Source organism: Megalops cyprinoides, chromosome 10, assembly GCF_013368585.1.
Source record: "Megalops cyprinoides isolate fMegCyp1 chromosome 10, fMegCyp1.pri, whole genome shotgun sequence".
NCBI classification, from domain to species: domain Eukaryota; kingdom Metazoa; phylum Chordata; class Actinopteri; order Elopiformes; family Megalopidae; genus Megalops; species Megalops cyprinoides.
The window spans coordinates 31,420,526-31,447,835 of record NC_050592.1 but is presented as its reverse complement, the minus strand read 5'-3'; the positions used below and the strand labels follow the sequence as shown (position 1 = coordinate 31,447,835).

Genomic DNA, 27,310 nt, shown 5'->3' with positions numbered 1-27,310 from the left:
GCATAAACTCTGCGATTTCATACTGATTGCGTACACATGTCTGGAAGAGGGGAAGTTTTTCCATGGAAACCTACAGTTCAGCATGGTTGCAGTGATCTGGACTGTGATTAGAAGCGTGGCGTCCTTATCGCTCTAAGGATCAGCAGCTGATCTGATGACAACGAAAATGCAACGTAATTTTTTTCCTAATTTTAATCTTAATCCAGCATTCTTCAGAATAATTTAAAACCCTAATATATTTTCAAATACTTCTCTTCCGAGCATTTTTGTAATCATGAATATATGTCTTTCTAATCTGATGAATTCATGTTACTTTACTAAGCTTATAAAGACAGACTTTTGGGACAAGGAAACCCTGTTACAGTATTGATTGTCATTATTAATTATAGTAGTAGTATTTTCCTTAAATCCGAGACCATAAATTCCATTGTACGATGCATAAGGAGGCTGTCACTTACAAGGACATATATAGTGACGTACTATGAGCTGTAAATCTACAATCACAGTGTTCACGCTGTGGGGATCCAAACGGCAGGTTTGGCAGAATGCACTATTCTATGATCTAGAGTTGTTTTATTTATAATTTAACGGAGTTATGGTAGTTTACCGTAGTTCAAAAAGTGTCAAAAAACTTTGCTCGCCAGTTAGTTGCGCCACACCTCAGTGAGACGGGACAGGCTTTCCACCTGTTCACTCGCTCTAGATCAGGGCTACGGTCACAGGAAGTCGGAGGAAGGAATACATGAGCCAGACTGCTCAGCCTCCTGTGCGGACGTTTCCCCCAATCTAACAAACGGCAAACACATTCACAAGTGAAGATGCTCAGTTTATGAAGAAACGAGAGTTTTGTCCGACTTTGCGGGGCGACGGCTTTTTCTACGCAGTCGTCAGGAAAAGATGGCGAACTCGACGGCGGAAAGCTTGTTTGCTCAAAAACAGGGAAAGAACACAACACAGCCACCCGATCTCGCTGACCGTCCGTACAAGGTAAACAACGACAACAATTGAGACTTCTTTCAGTTTTCATGAGTTGGTTTACTTCCTTGTATGCATTACTAAAATATAGCACACCAACACATAGTTCTCACATCTGGTGTGTTTGCATCTTCATGAGATGGCTTGCTAAACTGAATTACCTACATACAGGGTATGTCACGTTAATGTTTAGCGGGTTAATTAATTTCGAAGCGCACTTTCTGTGGTTACTCGTGGCAGCTGCAGAAAGTTCCCTCCGTAGTGCTCACAGTTCATTGCGCCGCCATCCTAAATAAACCACTCAGTATTTACTCAACAAGTGTTTAAGTCTATTGAACCAAAGTTTCTCAGCTGGTAATAATTTGAAAGGACAGGTACTCGTGCTGTGGTTTTATCATTAAGACTTTGTGCATGGACAGTCATTTTTAAGCGCTTACACAAACATGTTTGGCATACCAATCAAAGGAACACTGTTCGTGATTTAACTATTACATATTTACACGATTATCGCTAGTCTGTGCTGACAGTGGATATTTAATTTTAATACTTACTCAAATTAGTAAGCAAAAAAAATTACTGTGGACGATAGACAAAAGAACCTTATTATATATAATAAGGAATTATGAGAGTTAGTCACAAGATGTACCTTAAATTATGTGTTCATAATCTATTACCGACTCATCTGCGTACAAAAAACAGGGATTTTGTGAGGAAGTATTGCACATTCTCACGGGAAGTTCATGCTACTTCCTCTCCAGACTACAGTTTTCCTGTGAAGAAAGTTTCGGGAAAAGCGTTCCTTACTTGAACCGTGCTTGCATAATTCTTTCCCAAGCAGGTTGGTCTAAAACAAAAAGGACTAGAAACAACAAGTTTTGAAATAAAGTAGCCACAGTTCTGTGTTATTAAGAGGCATTGCAATTTTCTCACCACTGGAGACATTTTAACTGTTAGCTAGGTACTGAGCAGCATATCCACTAGACGCGTTGGTGTGCTATTAGCCGAAACATCATTCGTAGGTTGTCACGCGACTTGTGTCCTTTGCAGTCATGTATTGATTCCAGAGGGATTAGAATGAAATGTTGGGCATAATTGGCATCTGTATGCTGGCGTCTTGTGCCCGCTGAAAACAGGCCAGTGCACTCAACACAGTCCACGAGTCACTCGGAACCTCTGATCGCACCAGTCAGATAGCTGCTACCGCTAAAACCTGCACTGAGTGGAACTCTTGTCACTAACTGCATCTCTTGCTGTAGCTGTCTTCGAATTTTTCTCTCGGGGTCGTCATTTAATTGCTTATAAAAACAAGTGACTGGAGTGGGTATGTTGACCAGTTTTTATCCCAGCCAAAGGCTTCTTAACAGTTTCAGCCATTTGCTCCATGAACATGTCAAAGCAGATCAATCATGTGAATCACTATTTCCCTGCGATGTGTTGATGCTCCAGCATTTCTGTCTGTGTGAGGCAGGGATTGTGAACAGAGGCCCTGCAGTATGAACGGGTTAGACATCAGCTTTTAGGAGCAGGAAATTTAACTTTGACAGCAGTTTTTTATGTGACGTAATAGCTGATTTGTTGTGGACTGTTTGCAGGTTAACTTAATTATTTGCAGGTTAATTTGCATTTTGTAACACCTTACCCAGGAGTGTTTTTGTCCCAAGCGGTGTACATACAAAACCTCAGAAAGTCATACTTTCATTTAGCCTTCTGCCTGATGGCAACACATGCTATGATTCTTGAAAATCTCCAGTAGGTGAACAAGTCATCATAAGTGGCTATTGCAAAATCAGAGTGGCCAGGGCCAACAGCACACATGTTTTGAAATTGTGGGATCATACTATATGCCTTTGGAGTTATTTGACACCACCCCATTGCTAACAGATGCTGGCCTGTAATGTTATAAAGCACTTATACCATAACTATAGGACAGACAAAGTCACCAGCTGTTTCTATCAGACTACCCTGCTATTTTTTTCTGCTTGGTGTGCAGCTGTTGTCTGCAGGAGTACTTGTTTATGGATGGATTAGATAAGATCTCATGCTCTTTCTGCAGTATGGCATTTTGGTTTAGCCCTTGTATGCTTTGAAATAAGTCTTTGCAGTAAGTCTTTCATATTTTGTTTCTCTCTTCCTGCTTTAATGTTGTGCAACTGGAGGAAACACTGTCAGCCTATAGACAATGGTTGCTTTTGTTGGCATGTTAGTTTATCAAATATTTTTTTTCCATTGGCTGTGGGTAATCCCTAACTGCTTGTTAAAACTAGCATTGAATAAGAATTGACAAAGCTGTTGAAAGTATTCGATATCCATACAGAGCTTGTAATGCACTCTTAAGAGCAATTGTCGTCACTCTGAGTTATCACGGGTTTGCCTTTGCTCAAAAATATGACGCTTGGGTTGCCTGTTTGGAGGAGGAGAGATGAAAGCAAAATGAGAATGGGGAATGACTATCCAACACTATGCAAAGGTGCTAGATGTTGTTTGGAGAGGGACTGACGTGTTGATGTCAGAATTTACGTAGCATATATATATAGCATATACGTGGCATACATATATAGCTCCTTCACTGCTGATAATCTAATAATTAAAAAAGCGTAGTAATAAAAAATGCTGTTTTTTTAAGCAACAATAGTGTAATGCACTGAAACCCACATGGAATAGAGCCATAGTAAAAAGAACCAAACATCTTAAAATGCGGACTGCCTGCCAAAATAACTACACTCACTGGAGGTGAGAGTCGTTGATTTGGATTCAAAAGAATGCCTGTCTGCATATTAGTACTACATAGAACTACTTGTGGCAGGTAGGTACCCATGTGTGCTTAATGGTGAGGTCTATTAGGTAGGAGTATTGACAGGTTTAACACTTGGCAGCTGTTTATACCAATACATCGCAAGTGTGAGTAAATATTATATAGTATTGAATATATATGTAAATGACAGTATGCTGATTTGTTTCCAAGTACAGTGTACAGTGTGGTGCACAGTAGTACCAATGGCTACATAATATTCAATCTGAGCTATCTTTGTGCATCTTTTGCATTCAGATTAGATACTAGTCAATGGAGGTGTCTCATTTAATACATATAACAATGAGAAACAGTTTCTCCTTGTGATTTTTAATGTATCATGAGCGCATTCACTTTCCAGTTATCTACTGTAGTAACAGCCAGTGTCAGGGTCATACAAATAATTAGAGTGATCAGTTTCAGTCACAAATTGCCTGCATATGCATTGGGAGGATGCATATGCAGGCAGATGTTGCACTATAAGTGACAGTGAAATGCATTAAAGAGAGGCATAAGGCAATTGCATGTTGCAGTTTGTGAGGTAGCAGGTACACTACAAGGTCAGGCCGCAACAGGAAGTGATATTTGTGGGCCAGCAGACTGCTGTCTTCCTTTTGGTCCAAGAATAAATTGCCTTGACAGGAACTCTGAACTGCAGAAAATGTTGTCTTTTGGATGAACAAACCATGGTGCTTGCTGAAAGAGTGAGGTCGCTGACTCCAGTGTCCTGGTGATACTCCCAAGACTGGCTCTCTCAGTCTGGTCACCGGTCAACTTCCTTACGGTTGATTGGCAATACTGTTCTTTACATTCTCTACCTGGCTTTTTCCCCAGTGTCATTGCTGCAAAAGAGAAATGGGTTCTCAGTTGACCTTTCTGGTTAAATAAAGGTTAATGAATGATTGACGCAGTGCCAAACCCTATACCTGGATGAGTCATAACGGTGATGTGAAGCAGCTGGCTTGTATCCTGGGCAGGATGACAGCCCATCTCAGAGCCAGAATCAGTCTCTAATTCTGAGCGTCAAGCAGAGAGACTTTGGGCACCAAAGTCATTGCTACAACGCGGGCAGAGATTAAACCAACATCCTTTTCAGTGTCAGGGTGGAAATTGTAACCACAAGGCCACTGAACACAGTTGTGGTTCCCTGAACCAAGACACTTACCAGCTGTCCCCCCCTCCTATTTAAACATTGTTCAAACACTGAACATATTCATTTAGTTAAAATTTGTATTGTAGTGTTTTAACATTAATTTTTTGCTTCTTGAGAAATCATTCGTTTCTCGGTGAACCCCCTCTGTTTCTGCCCTCATCCTCCTCCTCCTTTCCCCGGGCCCGGTTTCTGATCAGTGCTTTGGGGACGGGTAGGGAACATTACCCCGGTCCGCAAGACAAAAGGGCTGGGATGCAGGGTGAAGCCGGAGCCGGGGAGCTGGGAGAATGGGAGCTCTGTGGTGACAGCACAGCTGGGCGCTCTGATTCAGCGAAACGCCCCGGCCAGCCTGCCCCTGTGGAGCTGTGCGTCCCGAGATCGCCCCATTGCAGGCACAGATCGCCATTGTGACCCTGCACAATGGGGCGCCCTGTCCCTCCGAGAATGCCGGAGGGAGCGCTCCTGCCTCGTCATTGGCTGCCGTCTCGGCCCCCCCTCGGCGGAGCCTGGCGCCCCCAGAATCTGAGGAGGAAGGTAAAAAGCTGCGAGCTGGAGGTGACTGAATGCAAAATATGTAGCGTGTCCAATCCGTACAGGCGGTCCCCAGCTCTGACAATGCAGTGCGTTCCTGGAAACCCGGTTGTTAGACCAGTGCAGTGGTATGCGTGTGGGATTATGTCCCGAACACGGGCCAGAAATCCAATTTTTCTCAAAAAAAATTTTCCACAAGACAAATATGGGATTACGTCAGATATTCATAAGATATTAATAATGTACAACTATATGTACTGCATATGTGTATATATATTTATAGATGAGGTGAAATATAAACTTTCGGCATTGTGACATGAACTGACATATTTGGGAATGGGAGGATGTGCAGAGCAGCAAGATGCAGAATTGCAGCCTTTGGGCAGGCTTTCTGTAGGCCTCAGGGCAAGCGAGGCAGCACACACACTCAAGGGATGAAACAAGACTTCTTAAGCCCCCCTCCCTACGGCGAGATCACTGCATGAAAACAACAAAGTTAAAGACAGACAATGCAGCAAACTGAAACAGAGATTCCCGCAGAGATTTTTTTTTTACTGTGCTGTTTTGCTCATAAGCTCTTTTTCTCAAATATTAGGATTTCTTGTCACCTACTACTGATAAAATCTGCCCAAAAATATTGTTTTAAAACTGCCCAGCTATTAAAAATATTATGTGTAATTGTGGTGTGCTATTGTAAACGAAGAATCCTCTATTATTTTTATTTTTCTCAGTATATAGGAGAAAATCCTCAAATATTTATCAGGAACAGCCTTCCCTGGCCATCAGCCAGGTTCAGACCTCTAGACAGACTTTCATAAACATCTTTCAGGCAGATGTATTTTCTGAGTGATCATTGGGTTTGAAATGATACTTATTTGAGGTGAAATGAAATCGATCTTGTGTGACAGAATCGGTTGCGACTTTGAGAACTCAGTCAGCCACACATTTTCACAAGGCTCCATCCTTGGACTCTGTTTTGAGAACCCCCATTACATTCTTCTCAATGGCTGCGTTTCTCATTCGGATACCGTGCCACCTTTAAAAGGCTTTTAAACTTAACAGATCACTGGCAAACTTCATTTCCTCCTGGGCCTGAGTGAAAGTGGAGAGAAAATGAGATTTCGCCCAGACTCTGAGTGAGTGGAAGGACCAGATCACCCGCGTCCAGAATAGCGTGTGCTAATCTCCTGTTAGCGATCGTGCGCTGGGAGCTGAGTCACCATGAACAGATGGGTGGTGCAGGGTATCCTGAGGTGGGGCAGGTGTCTGTCTCAGGATTCGGCTGTGCGCCTCTCATCTGCTCCACTCACGGCCTACCACAGCTAAGACCCGAGGCTACGAACTGGTGCCAGCCGACCCAAATACCAGAGTGACCCAGCATGAGCCAGACATGTCTGAGATGCCTAATGTAACTCTGGACGATTGTGATACTTGTTGCTTTGGTTCACGTTCTCTTTTTGTCACCATGTGTGACAAGTATTCCCTCTAGCACTAGTGGAAGAAAGTAAAGCGTGGATCAAGAAAAAATGCGAGGCATATTCTGGATGGCTCAGAGGGTAAGGAGTGGGGTGACACACCACTGACCTCACACACCAGTGCCAGGCTGTGAGTTACCTCATTGGTTACATAACAGAGCTGATTTCCCTGTAGAACGTAACTCATCTTAACTTTGTTCCACAATATTGGTATAAACAACATTTTTCAGACGTAAAGTTGTTTTATAATACATAGTGATTGTGCAGTATTGTTGGAACAGTACCCAATTTGCCTACATGAACAGACACATAGATCTGTAAGTACAACTCCTGTAATCGGTGGGCGGCAGTGTAGCATAGTGGTTAAGGAGCAGGACTTGTAACCGAAAGGTTGCCGGTTCAATCGGGGACACTGTACCCTTGGGCAATCGGGGACGCTGTACCCTTGGGCAAGGTACTTAACCCACAGTTGCCTCAGTAAATATCCAGCTGTATAAAGGGATAACATTTTAAAGAACTGTAACCTATGTAAGTCGCTTTGGATAAAAGCGTCTGCTAAATGAATAAATGTAAATGTAAATGTAATCACAGGAAGCAACAGTGCTTGATGGGGATAGTAGTGAGTTGCTGTAAGGCTGTGTCCAGTGTAGCTGGTACTAGCTAGGTACAGTGAATTCATATACAGCATGGTCTGCACTAAAGACGAAGTCCAGAATATACAGCCTTTATGATTCAATAGACAATTTGTTTCATATATGTAGTTCTTATGCACCTGTTGTTAAGATCATTTTGGAATCTGCCATTTTACAGTGTGTTGTACATGTGTGGAACATCATATATACAGTTGCTGCCAATAACTGGTATATTTTAGCACACTGTACAGTGTTAATTAATCTAGTCCTACTCGTTCTGCTACAGTATATAAACTATGGTTCTGTACTGTTGAAACATGAACATTTCCAAACAGCTGCATTTCTCTCTGGGCAGCAGAGCAGAGAGGCCGTTTCCCCAACACCACAGCAAGCCCTGATGGAGGGGCCCTTTTGTCCCTAATTAAACCCATGCACACCCGGCAGTTTTGATTTCAATTTCCAATTAGCAGTCCGTTCCGGCAGAAAATTGAATGAGGCCTTTCATCTTGGCAAACCAAGGGATCTGCAGCCCATTGCTAAATTTGAATTAAAATGTTAAATTATGCGTCATCAGTGAATTGCTTGCTACTACAACGAGAAATTGCTTCCCTTTTGACATGACAATTAATTTGGAACCATGTACAGGAAGTGTATAATTATGTAGGTTGTGTTGATATTGCAGAATATGATATAAGTACTGTACTGAAGTGCAATATAATGTTGTGTTGAGGGATGAGGGATTGAGCTAAGGGATAAGTCCTAAATTTAACTGTAGACAATACAAACACCATATGCTTGACAGAATTACAGATGACACACTACACATGAAATGAGCTGCTCTACCAGAACTATATAAACATTAGTTTGCAGTGAAAATATTTGCAATAAGATGGCAATAATATACGTATTTGCAATATAATGATTGAGCTAAAATATTATCTCTATATAATATCTCATATATATTATAATATAATATAATAATATCTCTAATAAATATTCTCTGTAATATGCTCTCTATATATATATATATTTTTTTTTGGGAATATTTTGATGTTTCATATCTTTAAAATAAGACACTGCATCCCCTGCTCCAGATGTCTTTGTAATTGTAAAGGAGGGGCCTTCACCTGTACCCAGAACTGCTGATTGACTGTGTATTTTGTATTTGTTACTGAGGATCCTCCAATTGCATTGTCACTCTGTTATTGCCGCTGTCTGTGATTGGTACATGAATCAGATATTGGTTAATGAGCCACACCCACCTTAATCTGGGTCATTGTAAAAGAGGTGTGTGGCTGCAGAACAGATGATTTGTGTTTGAACAGTTTGTGTGCTCAGGGTTGGTTCCATTTTATCTTATTGTATTTCTATTATTTATATAGTTTTTTTTTTTAATAAACTAAAAATTTTATCCCTCCTGTGCTCTGTGAGAGAGGCATGTGCCAGCTTCCTTACAGTATGTGTAAAATGTACACACTGTGACTGAAAGGCGTCTGCTTGGCAAACAGATGACGGCTGAAGGCTTAAAGCTTTGCCAGCGGGCAGGTGAGGCCACTGCCAGCGCGGTGTCCGCCACGACTTTGCTTTTCTGCGCTAGCCCCTGCTGTGTGTTTGTACTGCACTGTTTGACTGTGCTGTGTTTACACTTCCTGGTGCGGGCAGCCTAGCACTCTCTCCATCACCAGTCTTTGGGTATGCTGTTTTTCAGAGCAGCTGGACACTGATTTCAGAATCAGTCATTCTCCAAGTGCATGACACTGTAGAACCTTAAGGGAGTACTCTTAAGTCTTTAAACTGGATATACACAGCCCACAGCTGGTCGAGGTGCTCTGATGGTACAGCTGCTCAGGGTCTGCTGACAATCCTTGATAAAGAAGCACAGGAACACAGTCAGGGGCTCAGAGGTGCTATCAGGGGTATGGATAGCAGCTCATATGCAAATAAGTTCTGATTCTGTTCGTGAAGAACAAGCTCTTTGGACCAGGAGAGCTGCAGTGCTTAATCTCGTCTGCAGTGTTTAACCTCCAGCTAGCAAACAGCCCATGCTAACTACCTTTTCCATCAGAAACAGTAACATTATCTCTCCATTTATTGTTTCATTATATAATGTAACTGGCTAGCTAATGGTTAACTAACCAGTGCTGGCTAGGTGGTCTTCGATGTCCTGCCAGAGATTAGGTTTCATGAGATTTTGCTGTACAATTTCTCTGGTTGTACAGTACTGGCCTCTCTTCACCCAAGCTAATGAATTTGTCCTCATTCTTATCTGTACTGATAATGCAGTTAAAATGTCTTCTTTCTTCTTGGATGAACGCGAACATGAGCCCTCTTCCTTGCTCTCAATGTTGATAATTTCCGTTCCCTCATGGGAATGCTCCCTGCATTCTGATTGGCTTCAGGTTGAAACACCCTCACAAATGGCACAGATTCTACATTTTAAATTGAGAATGATGGCCATCAATGGTTGATGAATACAGACCATGTAGGGAGCAGACAGCAGTGACTGCAGGTGGTGGTCGCCCGCCAACCATTTTTGACCGACTCTTGGTTGCGTGCATCCCCAGCTTTAGAGCCTGGTCCAGATTTCTCCCTCTTGATGTGAACCACATGGCTCAGCACATATCTTTTCCCTGATATAAACCTGCTTCCCTGTGCTCAACCGTGGTACTGTAAACCTGAACAAGGCTATTGATTTTGGTTTGGGTGCCGGCCATTCTTCCATGGCCATGAATTAAAGTGCCAGAAGCAGACAGTCTGCGCTGCCTCCTGAAAATGCGAGAAAGTGTTGTATGCCATCCATCAAACCGTGCCTTTTATCGATAGTCATATCAGCGTCGGCTTTTAATATCGCCGTCCTGGGGTTTCCGTTGCAGGCCCTACAGGCGCGTCACTCTAAATCCTTTTCCGGCACCATCACCGATTCTTTACGTTTATCGTCTTTGTGTATATTCCCCAGTGCGCCACATTAAACATCAAGGAAACATTGAAGCAGCCTGTCTGCTGTTTGGCACCCCTCGCCATTGGAGTGAAGGAATGACCCACTTAATAAATACTGTCTAGCAGACGCCCGTATCCATAGCAGCTTACAGCTGAGGCACACCTGAAAACAAAATTGAAAAAATGAGTCAATATCTATATACATGTGCTATAGTTAAACAGTTTCTTGGCAACACTAGTCTATACAGTTATACTAAAACCGCAATCGTAAAGTAGCTGTTTTTAAATAGTCTGTACCTTGCCGTGTTTAATCAGAGTCATATTGTGAACCTCCCATGATGAAATGTTTCCCTGGATAAGGATGTCAACGCAAGCAGTCAAGGGGCATCCTCCTTGTTTTTCGTTAACCAAAATCTTCCTCCCGTGAAGGCCGTCTAAAATTTGACAAACACAGCCTGGAAAGAGAGAGCTCCTGGGTAAGTGCGCAAGGTCATGTTTCATTTACCTCCCTGCCCCAGACGGTCGTGCTGGCAGGAGTGACTGTGCCGTGTCCTCGTCACACCCTGTGGTGTCAGTCCCGCTCATGTTTGCTCATTGCAGTCTGCTCTTCAGTGAGGGGTGAGCTCACGGAAAGAGCCATAAAGAACACTCCCATATTTAAACAGTGGAAAAAAAACAGTACAAAGCTGGGCTGGGAGGTAAAGGTCCATCATTGTAATTCCCATGGTTATAGGTAAAAGTGATAAACAGTAGGAGTCATGTTGACCTAATAAAGCAACAGGTGATGCATTTGAGCTTGAGTTGGCACTGTCAACCTCTTGCTACAAGTACAGAGGGTGTTTTGGTTAGCCATCCTCATCTTTGAATAATGACATTCCTTCATGACCTCTGAACTCTGGCCTCTCTTAAACTCAGATGTAGAGCATTTTTCCTGAAGATGATATTAAAGACAGCCATATTTCTTGCTGCTCTCACCATAATTTGTTTCTCGTAGGCTTAAACCAGAGATTCAGGCTTTTAAAAAACAATACTGACAGTCAATTTATTAGCAGTTACCTTGGCACTTTATTGCTGGCTCCCTTATAATCTCTGCTCCCTTCAGACTGAGACACTGATGATATTTATGTAATAATAATAGATTTTATTTATTTATAGCACCTTTCTCTACAGATCTGGAGCATAACAACATAAAAGCATTTGTTGTGCTAAAACAGAAAAAAATACAGTGTTCTAAACACGTGTAAGAAGGTCTCTAAACCGGCAGATAAAAATAATATTAAAAACTACTAGCAATTATCTGGAAAGCAAGCTTAGAAGATTGTCAGCCTATAAGAATATATGAATTGCTATCCACAGTTTAATTAGCTAGTAATATAGCTGGGGTTGGCTGTAGGCTAGATGTGTGTGTATTTGACAGCCTGGGACATGACAGTGAGCTGTAGTCAGGGTCGGTGTCGTGCATCCTTGGAGAGTGACCGCTGTGTGTCATGGAGCGTGTTCCCCGGGACATCATTGTGAAGGAGATGCTGAGAGACTTTAACATGAGGGACACCGTGTCGGCTGCGCGTTCTCCCCTGTGACCTCAGAGGGGCGCCGCGGAGGACACCCACTTCGTGTTCACCTTGTCACACGCGTTTTCACCTCTCAGGATCAAGGACATCTGAAGGTCAATTCAGAAGCGATGCACGGCTCCTGTGACTCTCTCAGTTGTGGTTAGTTCCTGTGGAGGGGGGGATGTAGACAGCTTGAAATGGTGATGCCTCACGTTCTCCTTCTATCTGCGAGGATAAAAATAGCAGCAGCCGCAAGAGAAGATTCAAAGTGTCTCAAAGAAAATAACACGTCTCTGCAGCCCGTGGAGTTGCTCTCACTGTAGTTTTGCGTTGCAGGCATATCTCCTGGGGATTATCATTGCCATATGTGGGAACTTTCTGATCAGCATCTCATTAAACATTCAGGTGAGTTAAAAATGTCTGCAGAACATGTGATGCGCTGCAGACTATCTTCAAAATGTTTGAAATCCATTATTTATACCCTGTATTTACATAGTTCCACTTATGGGACAGAAACTTCCCCGGTCCCTAACCTAGAGGGTTGCCAGTTTGAGTCCAGAGTGGGGCAGTGCTGTTTGGCCCTTTAGAAACAGACTTAATCTGAAATACTTCAGCAAACTTCCAGCTATACAAATATGTAAAATGTAAAAGCTGTTAAACTTTCATGAGGGTGTTGCCTCAGCCAATAAGTAATGCAATGATTTTGTTCATCATAAATGCAGATTTAAATGATTAAATCTGAATTACTAGGACAGGCATACTGTGGGAACCTGACTGAATTATTTGTTAGATTAAATCTCTAAGGTAGGGACTGCACTAGTGATGTGGATTAACTGAAGGATCTTTACAGTATGTACCATCTGTTGGCCAGCTTTAAGAGAAATAATTTTTTGCCTGTTGTTGTGTCCGTCATACAGAAATACACCCACGTGCGGCAGTCTCAGCCTGGATCCAAGCCCTACTACACTTGTGCCCTCTGGTGGTGTGGCATCATCCTCATGGGTGTGGGCGAGCTAGGCAACTTTGCGGCATACGGCTTTGCCCCAGCTTCCCTCATCGCCCCACTGGGCTGTGTGTCCGTCATCGGTAAGGCAGACGCCCCCTAACGCCCAGCCCTCAGAGATGCTGTCCTAGTTGTCGTGAAATGGGTTTTGCGCCAATATAACAATGCTGCCTGGTCTGAGCAAATACTCAGACAGCAGATTAAATATTTAACAGGTTCCGCTCCCTCCTTCTCCCCCTCGCTCCCCCTTTCCCTCCCTCTCCCCTGCTGATTGTTCGTTCTCTGACTCGGCTATGACTCATGTATATTTATGACCGTTATTAAGCCCTGTTCATGTGAGTTGCATGTGGATGCGTTTTTTGAGTGAGGCCTTGATGTAGTCAGAGCGTGCATTCAGAGTGGAGAGCCCAGTTTGGCAAATGGATTTCACCCACGACATGGAATTGTTTCCGCTGATCTTGTGGTGCAGCGTGTGTAGTGAACAACTCAGCTGTGTGAGGTTTCTCGGTAGCATGTGGGCATGTCTGTAACGGACTGATGTTCCTTTGGATGTGCAGAATGTTCTATGTCACGTGCACTCAGTGCAGTTGACCTATTTTCATATTTCAAAGAACACCAGCTCATTTTAACATGGGTTTCTGGACAATACCAGTGGAGGTGTCTAAGTGCAGTTGGTGGATTTTGAAATGATGATCCTGTTCACTGTAATTATGTGATGTCACAGTAGCAAAGATGCACACCTGAAAACCGGGTACGACAACTCCACAGTGGTTGTTAGGCAATGCATTCGATAGAGAGGGCTATGGAAGATGGCGGTATTACCTTCACGGGCAGCTCCCACAGGAGAGGCAATGTCCACTTTCACTGAAATGGGGCTCCCAAGAGGCGGAGCCTCACTGTCTTCCTGCTGTGCCCCAGGGCGAGGACCTCTGAGAGTCAGAGACGTCACAGACAGCCGGACACCTCAGCAAGGCAGCAGCGTGCTGATGATGTTTCTGTCACTCTCCTGTCTGTGCGCTTGGGCTGACTGACACCTCTGAGCTCTTGAGAGAGCAATTATTCGCTGACCCATCAAGAGGGTCCTCTGAATACTGTTAAACCTGACAGCTGGACATCCGTCCTTTTCACTCCTCTAAGAGAGGGCCAGCTCTTAGCCGCAAAGCCCTCTGGAGTTCCTCTTTAATGAGAGTAGCATGTTTTATTTAAAGTCTGGGCCATATATAGTATTGTTGGAGAGGTCATATGGTCATAGGTCTCCCATGACAACCACTGTGTTATCGCCCACACAAGCCCCCTTCCTGGATCTCTGTACATGGTCAAGTTGACGTGGTTTGAACTTACCCATGACAGAAGAACTGAACACATTACATCTTTGTAATGTTATTCCTTATTGGGCTGTTAGCAGTTTGTACACATAATTCTATTTCTCATATCATGTAAAATAATCAAAAAGCACGAGGACAATCAACAAAGTGTTTAGTCTCCCAAAGACAACTACACTGTTAATGGAAACAGGAGGCATGATACATTTTAGAGATTTTAAGTAAATGTTTGAGACTGTCATGAAGATATAGCTCTAATTTGTCATGAAATGAGGTACATCAGCTTTTTAAAAGTAAGAAACAACATAAGCATTAGTGCTGCTTTTAAAATTTGTGCATGATATTCCAGACCCCATAGTCCAATAATGCTGTCAATACAAGAACTTTCCTGTCTTGCGTGGCATTTAAAATGCATCCATAATTATGGCCTGGAGTATGATACACAAGTACACTGCACAGCATTAAAATATCACATTTACTGTGCAGAGTTGCCAGTATGAAGTCGTTGCATATTTATAAAATGTAAAACCAATGCCAAAATATTCAAACATTCAATAGACTGACAGCCCCAATTAAATGCGCTCGTTGCCATCTCTGCTGTACCCTCAGAATGCATTTTGTTGCATTCTCTAGTAACACTGGTGCCCAGGTGTTGAAATGTCTCCTTAAATAGTTTGAACAGAGGTTTCATTAACAGTCTATCTCACAACAGTCACACCTTACCGACTGGGTAGCAGCTCAGTTTTAATGACAAAAGTTTAGACAGCTCCAGTTGTGCGTAAATTTGAGAGGTCTACGAAGTAAGACAAAAGAAAAGCACTGAAGTGTTGAAATTATGAATCAGTGTGACAGAGGAAAATAAAAAGAAGAAAATAAATGAGGAACGTACAAAACAAAATTGTATTCAGGTGTAAATGTGGCTATGACCGTGTCACAACTGGAATGACCGGGGTCTGGCTCTGTACGTGGAGCATTTGCGGTTTCATGTGTGTCTCTGAGGTGTTATAGGACTAATGCGACATTACCCTGTACTTGTGTACCATTACTTCACACGAATAAATAATAATAATTATGCGCTATAGTTGCACTCTGTTCTGTACAATGAGAACACAAACGTGTGCTTTTCTGTGTTGCTAGTCATTATTTTTGCCGTTATTTTTCCTCCTCGCCGACGCTCAGTCAGGTGACACCACAGCGAAACACGCTCACGCTATCGCACGTGCGTGCAGCAAGCTGGATCGGCCGTGCAGCTCCTCTGCAGACACGTCATCTCCTTTCTGTGCTTAGCCGCCGCGGAACCTTGTTTCTGCTCCGTCACGCCTGGCTGTGCTTGAAATCCCCTGATCCTAAGCATCCGTGGCTTGTGAGGGCTGTCAGTGGGGCGGGAGTGTGTGTGTGGGGGGGTCTCTTTCTGCACGCGTTGCGCTTCCATGTTAATCCATTCGACTCCCGATACCGTATTAATCCAAAATTACTCTCGAAATGCGTGGAAACTAAACGCATGGAAATTAATCCCTGCAAGGAAGCTGACAGTTCTGAGAACGCAGCCGGAATGGGAGGGGACGTTCTGTTTTCGTGTTGCAACACGCGGCAAACTTCAGTCGTCTTAGTATTTGAGGTGCGGGTTCATCTGAAGGTCTTTCAGACTGTATGTTCATACATTTCGGGACAATATTTTGAACTTCCTCTTTGATGTCTTAACTAGCTGAATTCTGTGACTGAAAAAAAACAAACGATGCCGCTGTATTTGATGTTTTATGTTTCAGAATAAGCTCTTCATGTTTCCAATTTATTTTCAAGTCTTCCCACCACCTTAAATCTAACGATGTCATATGAACTCTAAATCCATTTAATGACTGGAAAAGGATGGTGACATTAATCTTTGTGGCCATGTAATAAATTCCTTGAAACCCAAATTCACTCACTGTTTGTGAATTGAATAGATAAGTAATTGAAGTGTACCAGAATGGGACTGATATAATTATGCACTCTCACTTCTGATTGCTCAAATAGGATTTGATCTTTTCTCGCAAATAATTTCCTGTTTAAAGCTCAGTTAAATGTGTTGCATTATGTTCGATGGAAGAGTTGGTCTGCTATGGCTGAAAGTGTTGAAGTAGGCTACACCATTAGCAGATTAACCTGTGCGTGTCTGTCTGTCTGTCTGTCTGTGTGTGTGTGTGTGTGTGTGTGTGTGTGTGTGTGTGTCTGTTCATCGGTATATTCATTTGTATGTTCACGTGTAGTTCAGTGTGTGTGTGGATGTGTGTGTGTGTGTGGATGTATTTGTGTGTATGTGTGTTTGGGCATATGTGGATGTATATGATCCACTGAGATATAAGTATGAGTGGGATCATGGCTGTTACTGAAGCTTGTGTCTCTGTGTGTCAAACCTTTCTCAGCCAGTGCCGTCATCTCTGTGGTTTTCCTAAAGGAGACGTTACGGGCCTCCGACATCCTGGGTAAGTTGTAGGTTTTGGGTCCTACAAACTTTCTATCGACAATACACCACATTTGTCAGTGGACATACTATAAGAGGAATACTCTGGTGGAAGCAGTCATAGGGGTAGAACCTAGTGCTACTCATTAATGTATTTACATACATTATAGAGTCACACAATCTGAGTGGAACATCATGGGGAGCTATATACATTCTTTTAGATGGAGTTGCAGTGAAGGGTCTTGCTGAGCATTAGTCAGGGTGAATGACAGCAAGGCTGAATGAAAAGCAAAATCAAATATTTAATCTGAGGCTGGAGTTTGATTTGGTATTACATATTTGAATACACCCAGCTGTCACAATCAGCCTCTGTTGGTGTGAAAGGGACTCTTGTTTGCAGCGGGGCAGTGTATCATTGTGTGCAGTGCTTTGTGCTGTACACGGTGTACTCTTGTGCGGACAGTGTATCAGTGTATCCGTCCTTTTCTTGTCCCTTGTGCTCGTGTGTCTAGGCGGAGCTCTTGCAGTGACGGGGACCTACCTCCTGGTGACCTTTGCCCCCCACAACACCCAGCACATCACAGCGCATGTGGTCCAGAGATACGCCGTCAGCTGGCAGTTCCTCACGTACCTTGTACGTGTGCGACAAAGTGGGGCTCCACAATGGCCTCCCCCCCCCCCCACACCTCCGTCACAAAGTACACCAACATCTCCAGCACAATGGTCAACGTATTCAGTTCAGTCCAGTGACGAGAGTTGCACCGAATCAGTTAGTTTGAGTGAGGATGCTTGTGGTGACCGCTGTCTTTGCAGGGGTGCAGGGCATTGTGGGAACTCAACACCACATGAAAAAGTTTGTAGCCCTCCCCCCTGGAGCAGTTTCATTCTGATTCCATTGACCTGCTTGAGAAACCTCCTTAAATCTGAGAGGTTTCGTTCAGGGAGGAAATTTACACCATTCCCACAAGATAAGCAGCAGTTATTGGTATCTGGTGTGTTGTTTAGTGATAGCAGAGCAGGTGGGTGTGTTTTGGTGGCCTCGTTTGTAGTTAGTAGGATTATAGTAGTAAATTTGGGGTCTGGGTTCAAAGGGTATGCCTCCACATTCAGACTGAAGCATCTTTTTGTACGTCTCCCTCTCTGTGACAGATGTTGTAGTGAACAGCAGGGTAAGGCCCAATTCCGCAAGCTTCTCATTTTACACCGAACTGAAAGGCTTCCTGATTTACACCTCCATCACATTTATGTCTCCGAGTGATGCGCCCGTCGCCTTGGAAGCAAAAATGACACTCCCTTACGCAGCTGTGTCTCAGCGGCCTTTGCAGATGGAGAGCTCAAGAGCAAAGGCATTTTTCCCAATCCACTCTCTCTCAGCTCTGGCTTATTTCCCCATGGCCATGAATCCATGAATACACTCAAAGAGTGAGTGAGAGAGATGGATGGGCTGTTAAAACGACAGCTACATCCTGCCTGTTTGAACTGCGCTGGGTCTTTCATCTGTCCCTGTCTCTGATGGTTATGAGGGACTGCCTCTACATGAGGAGTGAATGTTGATTCAGGCGCTGCCCACAGGATAATCCCCGGGGCATGCCAGGACCTGTTCAACCACTGCCACCATTTATCATTTTTCATTGATCTAATTCTTATTATCATTGACTACTATCAGGCAGCTCAGGTGATGGTAGAGTAGATCCTGCATGAATTTCATTGTTTACCATTGTCTAGTACTGGCTGACTAAGTAATTCACACCTACAACATCTCTTCAGCCATTAGATTTGAGCCATCAAACAAAAAACGAATGTGAGTTGTTTTGGAACGAGGGAGAAGTGGACCCGCTGTACTCGGATAAGCAGCAGAAATGGCTCATGGTAACTGCAGTCTGGAGCCAGGGCTCTGCGTTAAATGGAAGCGGGGATCTCGCCAGGAGGCCTGGGCTTGATTACAGATGAGCACATGAGGGAGGCTTTGAGCCGTTTTCATTAACGTAGTGAGCTCCACCTCACTTTATCTCCCCTCTGCTCACCCTGCCTGGGTAATTTGTTTCAATTACAGGACGATGTCTGCCATTTGCTCCGTTATTCTGATAAGACAGTCGTGTCTTTTCATATGAATATAGAATAGGCTTTTAATTTGCTTTTTCTTTTTTACTTTGTTTTTTTTATTGCATGTTCAGGCTCAGAGGCATGAAAGCAATATACGGGAGGGTGTAAAATGAATTAGCTGTGAGGGAGATATGACCACCATTACCACAACGGATGGAGTGTTTATGGATTATGCTTTTACATCCTAATGATTTTTTTTTGTACTTTTCCTCCTTTCTGTCTTGCAGGTTTTGGAGATGATAGTGTTCTGTGTCCTGCTCTACCTCTATAAGAGGAGGAACCTGAAGCACATTGTTGTGGTGCTGCTGCTGGTGGCTCTGCTGGGTAAGGCTTGGAGTGATGGAGGGAACCATCCCAGAATACCACTCCCCTCTGCCCTCACTGCTCTCCAGGACAGATGAGTAAGGGGTGGGAACTGAGTATGCAGTTTAGGCCCGTGCTTTTTCAGGTCTAGGGGCAGTCTGGGAGGGTTGCTTACAGCCAAATTCCATCTAATTCCTCCATGATTCAGTTGTGCTGCATGGTGGGAAATGGACTGGTATCCAGGTGTTTGCAGGGTACATCCCGGGTGAGGCATTGCTGCAGAAATGGAGGCGTAGAATGTAAATAGTGCAAGTCAACTTGAATAAGGCCCTCTGCTAAGCAAATAGACATTACAGAATTCACTCTTTAACATCACTTACATGAGGCTTCCAAGTGGCTCAGTGGTTAAGGTGTCATACATTTCAGACCCCGGTATGGGTGTCAGAAGTGCCATTTGCTGACAATGCCTGGTAGTCCATAGCTGCATAATTTTGCAGAACAGGCTTTGTTCTCCTGCTCTGTTGTGAGTTTGTTCCGTCTGCCAGGAGTGTTGCATCACTCTCTGCACCCTGTAACTAGCCTATGAGTTGCTCAGATGACAAGAGGGAAATACGCCTATACCCATTCAGAGAACTGTGTTTGGGACCAAGTTTAAGGACTGGGTTTCTTGGTGACCAGTGGAGGGTGGGTGGTGTCACCTCATGGCTCTTTGCTGTGTGTCATTCGCAGCCTCGCTGACGGTGATCTCGGTCAAGGCCGTATCTGGGATGATTACAGAGTCACTGAAGGGGAGCCTCCAGCTCACTTACCCCATTTTCTATGTCATGGTCGTGGTGATGGTGGCCTCCTGCGGCTTTCAAATCAAGTGAGTCCCCATTTGCTGTGCTTTCTTGATCAAGAATGGGGCTATTCACCTATATTATGCCACCCATTCCATATTTGGGTTAAGCCTTGTCTGCTGTATGATACTGTTCTGCTCTTCAGTATTGTCTTATATATATTGTCTTTGGTATAAGTTATGCAAAAATAACCCCATTCAAGGACTTCGAAGTAACATAAATGAAAGCTATTGATCCCCTTTCTTCTCTCAGGTTCCTGAATCAAGCCATGAAAATGTTTGATGCAACAGAAGTTGTGCCCATAAACTTTGTGTTTTTCACTGCCAGTGCCATTGTTGCAGGTAAATTCCCCGCACAGTTTTGAAAGCTTATGAGCAATATAATTAAGTTGTAACAGTGCTCTGGATATTATCAATATACATTCAATGCATAGGATCCTTCTATGAAACTGCGAGGGTTTTGTACTCTCTCAGAAACCTCCAAGCATGTGTTGAAAGATCATAATATTAATCTGATTCTATAAATGCAGACAGAGAATCAAAATAAGAGAAGGAATAAAAACGATGCTTTACAACTTCTGTTACATCCTCCTGAGAACATTAAACGTCTTGTAGGAGGCAGGCTTGGAAAAAATTACAGTGATGAAAAAAGCCACTAGCCTGCCTGCTTTTAATGTCTGCATAATGTTCAGGATGAGACTGGTGTCGGCCTCATCAGAAACAATTTGGCTGGTTTTCTTCACATGATAAAAGGAAGACTAAATACTGAGCTGTGAGATTGTATAGCTCCAGAGCGTGCACTGCCTCCCCGGGGCCCAAAAGGGGTCATTAGCCAAAAAGTGTCTTACCCCAAGGGGTCCAAGGCCCAGAGGAAAGGCAAGAGGAGAAATGAGAGGGGCTGCAGAGGGAACCAGGGGGGACGCCGTTACTAAGGAACGGTGAGTCACTGCAGACTCTCCTGGGCCTCAGTAGGGGCCTGATGGAGACAGGATTCACACAGACAGATTTGGGAAGGCTGATACTCCGAAGGCCAGGTCATACAATTCTCCTTCTGTGGAAATGAACAGTGACTGTTTTCGACTGGAGAATAGCTCGTTTGTTGACAATGCTATGCTGTGTCAAAGCAGCTTGCAACACATTCCTCTGTTTAAATTGCATAGTACAGGCTATGCCTTGTGAATGCAGTGTTTTCTCACAACTGAATGTAGATTACTATCTTGGCTATGCATGTATTTGTAAAGAAATATGTGCTAGTAGTTTGTATGTGAGCAACTGTGCCTGGAGCTACTCTGGTCAGTACTGAGAGGTCAGATAACTCTTGGTGCCATTAGACTGTGTGGGAAAGAAACAAACTGTAAAACCAATATGACTGCAAATTGAGCTTTAAGAGAAAGAAACAGCAGCACAGCCAGGTCCAAAAACCTGGATGGCGCAGGTATTTCATCATGTAACGATATCCCTGTGAGCTCAGGCACATTAAATTTTCCTCTAATGGATCTTGGTCCAGACTTGCATAAATCAAGTGTCTACAATTCAGTTGAAGGGTAACTATGATGTACCCAGTCTGTACCCTGTTCCCAGGTGTGCAGCTAGCTGCAAAGCACTTAGTTTTAAAATAACATTCCATAACTCCTTGTAAACACGGGCATGGAGCCAGTGGACAGGGGTGTGGGGTATGGGGGCGTGGAGGGTTGTGTGACAGGGAAGTGCAGCCCCCCCCCCCCTTTCCCCACCCTGCAGTTTGTTTTCAGTAAAAACATCACAAAGCCTCAAAGATGACCCCACAACAACCGTAGCGTCAGGGCTGTGGGCGACAGGTGCTTCAGCATAGAGGAGTCTCCAGCATTATTTTTATACCGCTGTTGGACTCACACCCAATTTATTCCTGCTGCCGCATTATTATTAACATTAGCCGCAGTAGCAATTTTGTTCTTCTTTTCCCCTTCCTCCTTTTTAATATCTAAAGCCGTACTCGTGGGAGCGGCTAACCTGCAATCAGCAGACATGACTCATCCTCTGATGATCTGGTGTAAACCAGGGCACTTTCATCTGAGGCGCGAAATGCTCGTTTTTCACCCTGTAGAAAAGAGGCTCTGCGGTCCCTTTCAAACAGCCCCATAACAGCCTCTCCGCGCTCCGTCCCCACGGCGATGTGTCCCCAGCCACATTTTAATGCGGGATTGGAAGGCAGCGGTGCCGAACGTGTTCAGATAGGCTTTCTATTTTTTTTTTTTTTGGTGGGCTTTGTGCCAACGCCGTGAGTCTGGATAATCCTAATTGGCCAATTTATCTTTGTGAACAGTTTTAAGGGAACAAGAGGGGAACATTTAAATGGGGGTGTTTTCATTCCATCACTGTCCTTAAGGAGGCACAACGGAAAATGTAATAACCTGCTGCTATTCGTAGAAAAAAATTCATTGTTTAGAGTGGTGAAGTGGATTGTTGTTTCTCCCCTCTGGCAAAACTGTCCTTGAACCCTCAGATCTAATGCAAATGCAGTTTTTTCCATCCTGATAATCAGTGCTGTATTTTATTAACATATTCATTTGTTTTTGCAGGCATAGTATTTTATCAGGAGTTTTATGGTTTAGCATTGCTGAACATCTTCATGTTCCTCTTTGGGTAAGTATTCCATTCGTAAAACCGCTGCACTATTGGAGGACACTAATATATACAGTGCTAATCGGCGCTAATATATACAGTGTTAATCGGCCGCATTCTGTACTGCACACCACATGGTGCCCTTTAACTTCGCCCTTGCAGATCTCTTAAAAGTCACTCTCTGTTTGAACTACCTCAGATGTCTGCTGTCTTTCCTCGGAGTGTTTCTCATCGCCAGGAACAGGCCGAAAATCAAGACGGAGCGACCTTTCATCGACATGGGACAAGTACCTGGTGGGTATTTACCCAACAAAGAGCTCCTGACATTTTCTGTTTCAAAGCCTACCCCGGACAGTTTGGGAGAATGCCAAACAAATTAACTACACATATGCTCCACTGATGCTTGAAATCCACTGAAATTTAGCTGGAAAACATCTAAATATTTAACCAAGGGATAAGCTTTGTGGGGGATTTCAACTTACTGAGCATGTGCTGCTTAAATCCAAACAATTACTCTGGGTATAAATTTAAATATTGCCTTCAAAATCTGGTTTAAGTTACCATTAGATACATATTTCAAATGTTAAAACCTGCAAATCTGTTACAGGTTGTCATGAAGAAAACCTCAAATGTAACAGGAATAAAATGATAAGGCTTTCACTGAGCATGTGTGTCATGTCAACAGAGATATGTTGACCTTGTCTTCCATTTACAAAGATTAAAACACTTTTTGGTCAGGTTCTTCACTTAAATAGTGTATATGGTTCCTCTGTCTGAGCTATATTTATGTCAAAATAAAAAGTTAAGGATGAATAGCCCTACTGCACAGGTAAAGTGGCAGTGACTCAGGGTGCTCAATGAAGCCAACATGCCACAAAAAAGTCAAGGAGAGCAAGCACATTAGCGTCCATTTAAAAGAGTTTTCCATTACCACAAAAATAGTCTGCAAGGCTGCGCCGTTAATAATGTTGATTGTGCTGTCGTGTTTAATCTGCGCATGCAGTTTTGCCCATATAATGCAGCAAGGCAATTCCAAAGCATTAATTACTCCTTCTGAAGCACATATGCTTGAGAAAGCACAAACTACTACATTAGACTCTGTTGAAGGCACACAGCTTCTGCCAGCTGGCCGTTCCCCTTGTGTAGGCCATGCATGCTGTGTACAGTCTAAATCTAATTTCTTCATAAACTAAGTTACTCATGGCACATGTGCCTCTGAAGGAGTAATTAATGTTTTTGAACGCCCTTGCTGCACTATATGGTCAAAACTGCACGCACAGGCTAACGAACAAAACAACAAAATCAGGAGGGAATACATTTCCATGCCCAGGAGCCGTCGACATCACTGACAGGCAGCACACAGTCAATGCGACTGACAAAGCAAAAAGAAATGTGCAACGAGCCAGTCGGCATTCTGCAGGAGGAGGCCACACGGGCATCTTGATACAGCTGTGCCCACTGGCTGCAGTGAAGAGTTGTATTGAGTTGTGCTGTGTTACTGTAATATTCATGAAGTAGCTCTGTTTGGAAACTGATAAACATTGTCATAGTTAACTATAAAATAAACATTCAAAGAATGTTAATCCTTTGAAATTGTTCATATAAATGACAGCATGTCTTGCCTATTGAAAATCAGACGCAGTTGGTTCTAATTTACTCTGACAAATATAAAGTCTGATAGTGTACCCAAAGATCGAAAAGCATGCCAGTCATCCATATTGCCATTAAAAGGATGCCGTTGACATATCATTGCTGCCTGGTAAAGGCTTATTGACTGACATTGTGGGATGGTTCTTGTGCACTGTGTCTTTGTGAGCAGCATGTGAGATCTTTTCGATACTTTTTGAGGGCTGCTGCGTTAAAGGCTGAGTTAAATGAACAGTGCATTACACAGCTGGTCTCATTCTCATTCCCTGCCCTTTGGCCACGGCATACAGAGCATCAGTGACGTGTGCTGTTCTCTCCTCTACAGGGAAGAGGTGCACAGATAAGGTCCAGCCGGAGGCCAAGCGCATAACATACGGGTCTCTGGCAGCCAAAATACTGCACCTTGACAAGAAGGGCAGCCAAGAGGAGGATTCAACGTGAGTCCCAGTCTGCAAGGCCACCTGCTGGGCAGACGTCCTGTCTGCGGAGCTGCACATATGGACAGACCTCTGCCTCATACACATCCACAGGAAAGAGGATTCTTCCTCTGTGAGACTCATCTCGGGGGGAGTCTGTCCAATGGAAATGCCTTACCCCAGTGACAAGTAGACTTGCAGCATGTTTACAAGTGTGTAACCAGCCAAAAGAGAGAATCCAACCAAAGCAAGGACTTTGTTGTATTTATTTATTTAAAGGACTGTGAGGCCCAATTTTGTCCTTTATTAACATGTAACTTGGCACTTGGAGTGATTTGTGTGAACAGTGGTTTCAAGTGGAAGTGGCGCAGTGCTTATGTTGACGTGCTGTATATGCTATACTAAATGCAAAGTATCAAAAACTATGCAAATGTTATGCTGTTAACAAGAGACATTACAAATAAACACATTATTGTACATTCAAATATGCAAGTTTAAATTGTACTTCAGATGTTTGAAAGACAATTACAAATGGCATTTACAAAAATGAATTTTAATCTCTGGGGCAGTATTTTTTGTCTGTGTTGTGAAATAACCCCTGAAGCATTTAATCTATAAGGGCCACAACTATTCACGTAGAGTATGGCATGAAATGCAAAATTTCTGGAGACATCTTTTCTACATACACTGGGCTAGCCACAAGCTCAACTGCTGTGCTCAAGCAGCACCACAGCGCCCTCTATTGGCAATTTCATTCAGCCCAAGACAGAACATTTGTACTGATGACAATGTTACTCACGGAGGTAAGCATTAGAATAAACCAATAGATACTTCCCTAGACACTATGACCTTTAAGAGTTACAAATCATATGATCCAAGCAAACCTGGAATTAAATCAAGGCTTTTGCACTTAAGCCTGAAACTCGTCTTCGCGCGGGTTGTGTCATATCCAGTTACTGCCCTCCAGCTGTTTGGCACGGGGGTTTGCGATGCAAGCCTCTTGTCTGCTCAAGACAGCATCTCCAGGTGGTCCAATCCAGCGTCACCGTGAACGCGTTTCAGATTGTTCTGCATAATTCCATTATCAGCACCGGGGAACCTGGAAGGTTGCCATGGCACCCACCCACGGAGGCCTCTCCTGTCTGCCTCGATGAAAAAGGGACTCTCCCTCATTCTTCCGGGGACTACGGCGCAGATGTTAACAGCTAGGTACTGAGGGAAGCCAGGTGACACAATTAGGCTAATGTTAGTTTTACCCTTCTCATTTTTCCATATCTGTGAGGAAATTCAATTTTTCACATGCGCAGGGGTGGAAAATGAGCCTTTTTTTAGGAAAGAAAGAAAATCAGAGTGACTTGTGTGCAGTCTTTGAGGTCCAGCTGAGGGATGGTGTTGAATCCTTGCCATGCTCAGCTCCTTAAAATCCTGTAAACAAAAATCAAGTAGCTGACTGTCACATCGGTGCATCTGCCTAATGTCATCTTACCCAAGCGAGCCAACGAAAACTGCTGTCTAAAAAAGAAACAAGACCGCCATCTGGTGGTCAAATTAAACAAAAATTGCAGTTAGAATCGTGGTTCAATCAGAGTGGCCACTGATTGATTGTCAGCCAACACATTTCAGTACAACTGCTGACAAATTACAGTGGGTGAGGGACCATTGGTCTAATTGAACCATTGCTTTTTAGGCTACAGACCATAAGTCACAGAAATAGACTAAATAAAATATCTCAACATCATACAACCTTGCCAATGGAAAGCAATCAAACATTTCAACAAACCAAGTATTTTTTTTCCCCAAAGTGACTGAATTATTGAACATGACCTATAGAAAACGGGGAAAAAAGCCATTCCAAGAACTGAACAGCACTCACAGAGAGGTCACTAAACCTTGCACAAAGGAGTCTGCTTCTTTCACTAGCCAAGGTAAACCCAAAGTGTCAATTTTTACAAACTACCAAGAACACAGACAAACCTCAAGGTTTCCAGTGCTGATGTAAGCTGTGGGTGGATCCTTGAGCTGGAGGAGAGGACACTGAAGGACTACTCTGTTCTGGAGAACTGTCACGTTACTGTGTCTATTCAGAATTGCTCGCACTCTCTGGCGTCTGACTAATTCAGTGAAAGCAAAATGCAAATGACAGGAAACAAAAATGCTTGCACTCAATCTACTTACCTGCATTGCCATTGTCATGACAGTTTCACCAAATTAACAGAAATGGGTAGTGTTCTTGGAGATACTGCAGCCTATCCTCCCAGAACATAGCTTTTTCATTTAAGAGCCCTGTCAGTATTGGCCATCACGAGTCGTGGGTTGGCGTGTCACTCCGAGCATTAAGAGTTTACCTTAAATAGCCCACATATCGGGAGCTGCTGACAATGTATGGATACTCGTTATGCAGAGGAAGGTGCCTTCATTTCCATGGTTGCCAAGCAACAGGATTCTCCTGTCAAACACCTCCTCACACTCTTCCACCATGAAATCCCGTTAAAGGGAAGACCAATTCGATTAAAGGCTTACAGAGATGACCACAATGTGTCAGATAAAACAATGTGCAATTTGCCCTCAGTCAGATGCAATAAAAATCAGTCAC

At 43.5% G+C, this 27,310-nt stretch overlaps 1 protein-coding gene across 1 annotated transcript; it reads left to right on the top strand.

Moving 5' to 3' along the window:
- Nucleotides 1–523: 523 nt before the first annotated feature.
- LOC118784759 (NIPA-like protein 2) lies at nucleotides 524–25,172 on the top strand. The gene is made up of 11 exons (XM_036539165.1): nucleotides 524–987; nucleotides 12,381–12,449; nucleotides 12,962–13,130; nucleotides 16,772–16,831; nucleotides 17,322–17,443; nucleotides 19,140–19,236; nucleotides 19,945–20,080; nucleotides 20,307–20,395; nucleotides 22,612–22,675; nucleotides 22,854–22,948; nucleotides 24,627–25,172. Exons 1-11 carry the CDS (start codon nucleotides 898–900, stop codon nucleotides 24,740–24,742), a joined length of 1,107 nt encoding a protein of 368 aa, XP_036395058.1. The 5' UTR covers nucleotides 524–897; the 3' UTR covers nucleotides 24,743–25,172.
- The last annotated feature ends 2,138 nt before the right edge of the window (nucleotides 25,173–27,310 follow it).

Coding starts and splice junctions, on each gene's coding strand:
- LOC118784759 (XM_036539165.1), top strand. CDS start 898: ATGGCGAACTCGACGGCGGAAAGCTTGTTTGCTCAAAAACAGGGAAAG. Junction 16,832..17,321: donor ACGGGCCTCCGACATCCTGG/GTAAGTTGTAGG, acceptor TCGTGTGTCTAG/GCGGAGCTCTTGCAGTGACG. Junction 20,081..20,306: donor TCCTGCGGCTTTCAAATCAA/GTGAGTCCCCAT, acceptor TTCTTCTCTCAG/GTTCCTGAATCAAGCCATGA.